Below are 6,385 nucleotides of genomic sequence, written 5' to 3' on the forward strand. Positions count from 1 at the left end.
CTCTGGGTTTGCAGTTTTATTAAGAAAACAAAAATCCAACCTATACAAAAGGGTAGGGGCTGAGGCGCCGCTAGGCGTCCTGCTGCTGGATGAAGGGGTTGGGGATGGCCTCCATGCCGTCCTGCGGGCAGATGAGCACGACCGACGTGCCGCGGCACACCACGAGCCCCAGCTGCCGTGTGTCCTCCGTCAGCTTGTACTGGTCGTCTGGATCTGGGGGCAAGGAGGGTGAGTACAAGGCGGGCCTAAGGCCTCTGCTTCCTCTAAGGATGCTTTCTGCCTGGGGACTTGGGTGCCCTGGCTCCAGGACTCATCAGGGACACAGCAACCAAGCCAACCGGGTCTCTGGGGCCAGGGTCCCGGCACATACGGCAGAAATGACAGGAACCTGGACTCAAGGACTGAGACTCCAGGCTCCCTGACATGTGATGCGCACCTCACTGCCAGTGGCACAGTTCCGTGGTGAGGGGCAGTAAGCTGGAGCCAGGCTCTAGTGAGGTTACAGGTGATTAAATGTCTTGGTCATTGTCGCAAGGTATTGGGAACAGCCGAGGGCCAGGCAGCCGAGCTTGAAACTGAGCCCTGACATGGTTCAGGACCCAGCTCTGCCCAACTCCTACCCCTTCTAGGAGACACAGTGTTTCCAGGGCCTGGTGACCTGGGTGACACTAGAGCACAGAATTGCTGTACTGACCCTGTAAGAGGGGGGACAGTGGCCATCACTTTGGGGCCTAAGTGGCTTCTGTGTTTTCCCAGGGACCCTTGTGCTGGGAGAAGTGGCTGTCGCCGGGGCCGGGCTGACCTGGCATCCCAGGAACCAGGCAGAGCCAGCTGGAAGCACAGAGCCACTGCTGGGGTGGCACGCTGAGCCCTGAGCCCCAAGCCCCACACCCCGTGGTGCACTCAGCTGCTGAAATTTCTGGGATATCAGATCCTGTCCTAGCCACCAGGATGAGACCCAGGGACCAGAGCTTGCCTGCCCTCTAGCCTTGGGGCTCCCAAGTGCTCAGAGCAGCCAAGCTGGGAGCAGGGAGTATGGGCTGATGGCAGCAGCCAGGACTGGAGTGGGGCTGAGGTGGGAGAAGGAAGGGAGTCCTCAGGTAAGGGGCGGTGTGAACAAGGAGTGAAAGAGGGGCGCCAAGAAAGGCACCAAGAGGAGCCCCAAGTACAGCTCGCATGCTGCACACACCTCTCTGTAGCCACACTGGGCACACCCCAAGGGCCTCACCATGCCTGAAGATTGGTAAGAAAGCTGAGCATGGTGGCGCATGCCTGCCACCCCAGCACTCTGCGAGGTTGAGGCAGGAGGACTGCAAGCCCGAGTCCAGCCTGGACAACTCAGTGAGACCCTGTCTAAAATAAAAAGGCCCTGGGTTCTACACCTAGTGCAGGGTGGAAAGGTGACAGAGAGACCCCCCAGACAGGGCTGCAGCTCCTGAATCCTAAGGGATGCGAGCTCTGGCTGCATCAGTGGCCCAGGACCAGGGTCCAGGTGGGGGAGCCGACCCACCACTGTCATCTGACCACAGGCACCCCAATGTCCCTTGGAAGCAGCTGAGGGGGCTGGAGGGGGACAGGCGGGGTCCAGCTCACCTCGCATGTACTCGATGGTCCCATCTAGCACGAGGTTGAGCAGTGGGTCGAAGCCTTTCAGGATTCCACTGGCTTGGAGAAACCACCGGGAAGAGAAGGAAACGGAGAGGGGTGTGAGGTTAGCAGCCGTCCTCAGCACAGGGAACTGGAGGGGCCACGGGCTGGACTCCAGACATGGTCAGCAAACACGCTTTGCGGAGGCCTGACAGCCAGGGTACAGGGCTCATTGCTACGTGGCTGGCCTTGCTGGTGTGGAGGCAGACGTGGAGGATGCGTCAGTGCACGACACGCTGTATGCCAGCAAAGTTTCACGCGTGGACACTGGTGTGTTAACATTGACGTGTGCTCTTTAGGCTTCTCCGATGACTCAGACATTGTAAAGGAAAAAAAATGTAATGTGAAAACCAAGCTGGGCATTTTGGTGCACACCTGTAACCCCAACACTTGGGAGGCCGAGGCAGGAGGATCACTGAGAGTTCAGGGCTAGCCTGGGTTACGTAGTGAGACCCTGTCTCAGAAAACCAATGGAAAAAACTAAATGAAAAAATGGTAAAAACCACTCTCACGAGTTGTTCCAAAGCAGGCCGCAGTGTCCAGAGGCTGGAATGCTGGGTGACCGTAGGGAGGGAGGCGGGGACAGGAGAGGGTGGTGATGGGTACCAAGTCACAGCTGCGAGCTCAGAGGCCCTGCAGCGGCTCAGCAGGATGACCATGGGAGACAAAGACTTATTGTGTTCTTCAGGACAGCTGGCAGATGTGCAACGTCCCCTCTCAGAGGACTGTAGAAGGGTGTGTTGGCAACATGCTCGTTACCTCCGTCTGCTCACTACGTGCTGTACGTAAGATCATGATGGGTCAAGGACCGCGGACCCAGAACTAAGACAAGGATCACACGTCCATTAAAAACAATCTTAAATCCTTTTTTTTTTTGCGGTACCAGGCATTGAACTCAGGACCCTGCACTTGCCAGGCAGGTGCTTATGCCACTAAGCTATATCCTTGGCCCACAAAACAATCTAAAGACGCATGAAAAGCTAACACCCGACACAGGGAGGAGGGACTTTGAGGATGCCGTGCTGTGAGAGACACCAGACACACAGGCCCCACAGCGTAGGCTCTGCGGACAGGCGATGCCCAGGACAGGTGACTCCAGACACGGTAAGTGGACTAGGGGGTGCCTGGGCTGGGGAGGGGCTGGGACTTAGTGCAGATGGTTTCAATTTGAGAGATGAGAGTGTTCTGGACATGGACGGTGGGGAGGTCTGCCACTGGGAGGTGACCTCACTTAACGCTGTGCAATGGTAGGTTTAGGGCAGGGCATTGTGACGCATGCCTCTAATCCTAGCACTTGGGAGGCTGAGGCAGGAGGATCACTGAGAGTTCGAGAACAGCTTGGGTTACAAAGTGAACTCAAGGCCAGCCTGAGCTGCACAGTAAGTCCCTGTCTCAAAAAGATAAAAACAAAACAAACAACCAACACACAAAATCAAGACTAAAAAACCAACCAAACGAACAAACATCCCCCCAAAAACCTATTAATTTTTGACCGGGCATGGTGGCGTGCACCTATAATCCCAGCTCATGGGAGGCTGTAAACAGGCGGATCACTACCAGTCCAATCTAGTACTGAGACCCTGAACACTCTGTATGTAGACCCTTCCCTAAAATACAAAAACAAACAAAAACCCTATTAATTTTATGTTGGGTAAATTTCACTTTGATTACAAAGCAGCTGGGGGCTGGGGGTGCAGCTCAGCAGCAGAACACTTGCCTGGGTGCCTGAGGCCCTAGGTGGGTTCTAGCCTGTGTGTGCAATAGCCAGGCATACCTGGCTCCAAGCACTAGGGTGTCTACTTCTGTGCCTGGGGCCACCTCTGCCTCATCCTCCTGAAAACCAGTGTCCAGGGCAGTCCCTGATGAACATGAGTCCTCAGTGGCTCTGTGAGAAATGCCCCTCACTGGTCACACAGAGCCCCTTGCACGCAGCCCTGTGCTCCCTCTCCCAGGCTCCTCTGCTCCTGGGGTCACGCTGTCCTAGGTTACAGCTCCTTGATTGAGGTGGGGCGAGGCCACAGCACTCCCAGGTCAGGCCTGGCCACCGCCTGCTGCAGATGTTCTACTGGCACACAGCCTCGCTCTTTAGTTTGTGCAGTGTGCTGTGATGGCAGAGCTGAGGACACAGGGACTACGCAGGCCTGAACACATTTGCCACAGCTGGTTCCTTTCTTTTACCCCCAGGCCTGGACTTCCTGCCTGCCTACACCTGGCTGTGGGTCCCTCTCAGGTCTGTGTCCCATGTACTCCCAGATGGTGTCAAGTGCAGTACCACTTTGGCCTGGCCTGGCCATGGCCACAAGCATCTACAAGAGGGTCAAGCACACTGCAGAAGCCTGGCCTGAGTGCGGGTGTCGCTCCCAAGCCTTGTGCCAGTGACAAGCTTTTCCTGATGAGAGGTTCTGTGTTAATCTAAGGGAGGTGATGGCTGGGTACAGTGGCACACAGTGGTCACTCTAGGCTCAGGCAGGAAGATCCCAAGTTTGGGCACTGCTTAGGCAACTTAGTGAGACCTTGTTTCAAAATAAAAAAAAACAGAAAACAAAAAGCGCTGGGAATGGAGCTCAATGTGAAGGGCTTGGGTTCCATTTCCACCCCAGTGCCCCCAAACAAAGTGTGCTTGATTCTCTCCAGCACAGCAGCTAAAGGGCATGTGCAAAGGGCCCGAGACAGGAGTGACTGTCCCCCGCCAGCATAGCCGGAAGAGCCCGGCCCTGCAGATGTAAGGAACAGCCCTACCAGGAGCCATGTCAGGGTGGGAGCCTCAAATGATGCCCCCCATTACAGCCTTGGGGGAACCTGAGCCCATGGCACCAGCCATTCGCCTAGATTCTGTAAGTAACAAGTTGGTGTCATTTAACCTGCTACAGGGGCAGACATTTGCTGTGCAGGGTACAAAACAAACACAAGCTCCCTGAAGAGCAGGAATCATACCTTGTTCCACATCCTACAGTTGAGCATTTAGCTACTGCTTCTGAGCCTCAGTTTCCTGGTTCGTCATATGGCAGTCACTCTGCCTGCTCTCTGGTGTGTGGAAAAGCAGGGTTCTAACCCTTGTGGTCTGGTGCCAGAACCAGGACTGCTGTAGGCCGCTGTTCTTACCATAAGCCCACCCGCCCTGAGAGCCGCCCTCGCGTTAAGATTCCAGGAAGCAGGACACAGCCCTTAAGCATCATATTAAGGAGCACGAAACTTGCCAAAGGCAACAGGTGCTGTTGGGAACCTCAGGTACCATCATGCGTGTGGCAGTCGAGCTCAACGCCTCACTTAGAAGTTAAGAAGGTTTCAACTATACCCCAGAACACCAGAAAGCCATGCAGTTTATAAACAGGAGGAAGGATATATATTTTTTAGTATTGGGGACTGAACCCAGGATCTTTGTATTACATCTCAATTACATCCCAGTCCTTTATTATTTTGAGACAAAGTCTCATTAAGTTGCTAATTTGCCCAGGCTGGGCTCAAACTAGTGATCCTCCTGCCTCAAGTCTCTCAGAATGCTGGAATGACAGGCCCAGCTAAGGGGACTCTATGGGGGATCCTGCGCCCCAGCAGGCACTGAGAAATGCCTGGGGACACAGCACTGTCATGACTGGAGGTGGTTTCTGGGTGGAGGCCAGGGATGCTGCTTAGCACTCTGCAGTGTCCATGATGCCCCATCCCAGTGAACCCACAGTGCCAGGGGAGACCCAATGGAAAGGAAGTTGAGTCGGGTGTGGCAGAGCACACCTGTAATCCCAGCACTTGAGAGGCTGAGAGGTTCACAACGAGTTTGAGGCCAGCTTGGGCTACACGGTGAGACTCTGTGTCAAAAAATACAAAACAAAACAGGTCCAGAGATATAGCTCAGTGGTATGGTGCCTGCCTGGCAAGCACAAGGTCCTGATTTAGATTCCTGGTATCATACACACACACACACACACACACTCTCTCTCTCTCTCTCTCTCTCTCTCACTCTAATGTAAAGGAAGCAAGAAATCAGTGTGGACCTGGGGCAGACCCAGGCTCGAGCAGCTGCAGAGACAGGTCAGCTCTCTTCCGGGTTACATTTGGTCGCCTCTCTTTGCCTCAACTTCCCCATTTGAAATACAGGCAGACCACTTCCCACTTCGGAGTGATACTGGGAGGAGGGCACAAGGTGGCTCCTGTTGAGCACCTAAAACACCGAAGCTCTGCTCGGTCTCTCCCTCACCTACTTATTTCATTTGCATCTTGAAGAGAGGGCGCCTCACCTTCACGGCCTCCCTGGAACTTCACCCGGATCGTCTTGTCTATGTATTTGGACAGGTCCAAGATGCTCTCCTTCTTCTTTTTCTCTTTGTCCTGTGGGAAAGCAGAACACGTGAAATGCGGAGCGCGGCCCATCCCTGGCTCCGTGTTCTGCGGCTACCAGGGCTCCCGGGTCCGCAGTTCCCTGCTCTCCACGTCTGCAGCCCGTCTCCTTGGCCTGCTGCCCCTCTTCTCCCTGGCACACAGCCTCCGCCTCCGCGGCCACACGTCCTCCTGCTCCCCGTGTCTGCAGCACCGCACCGCCCCGGTCCACGGGGCCCCTTCTCCCTGGTCTGCTGCTTCCTGTCCCCTAGACGTGTGCCCCGCTCTGTAGTCCTCTACCTTGGCATTCCCCTACCTCCCCCGAGTCTGCGGTTCCCGGGCTCCCAGGTCTCCCCGCCTCGTAGCCATCTGGCCCGCGCGTCCCTCTGCCCCGAGCCCCCCGCCGCTGCCTCAGCCCCGCGCCCCG

At 55.7% G+C, this 6,385-nt stretch overlaps 1 protein-coding gene across 1 annotated transcript in view; it reads right to left on the minus strand.

Annotated features, from left to right (window-relative positions):
* Lsm7 (LSM7 homolog, U6 small nuclear RNA and mRNA degradation associated) overlaps positions 1 to 6,385 on the minus strand; it is a 6,515-nt gene continuing 130 nt past the window's right edge. The window contains exons 2-5 of the mRNA XM_004632936.2: positions 6,275 to 6,344; positions 5,880 to 5,970; positions 1,594 to 1,665; positions 1 to 213 (exon numbers count right to left, since the gene is read on the minus strand). Of these exons, the coding sequence (XP_004632993.2) occupies positions 71 to 213; positions 1,594 to 1,665; positions 5,880 to 5,970; positions 6,275 to 6,344 (376 nt within the window). The 3' untranslated portion in view covers positions 1 to 70. The remainder of the gene's footprint in view (positions 214 to 1,593; positions 1,666 to 5,879; positions 5,971 to 6,274; positions 6,345 to 6,385) is intronic.

This window comes from Octodon degus, unplaced genomic scaffold (assembly GCF_000260255.1).
Source record: "Octodon degus isolate 3935 unplaced genomic scaffold, OctDeg1.0 scaffold00050, whole genome shotgun sequence".
Taxonomy (NCBI): domain Eukaryota; kingdom Metazoa; phylum Chordata; class Mammalia; order Rodentia; family Octodontidae; genus Octodon; species Octodon degus.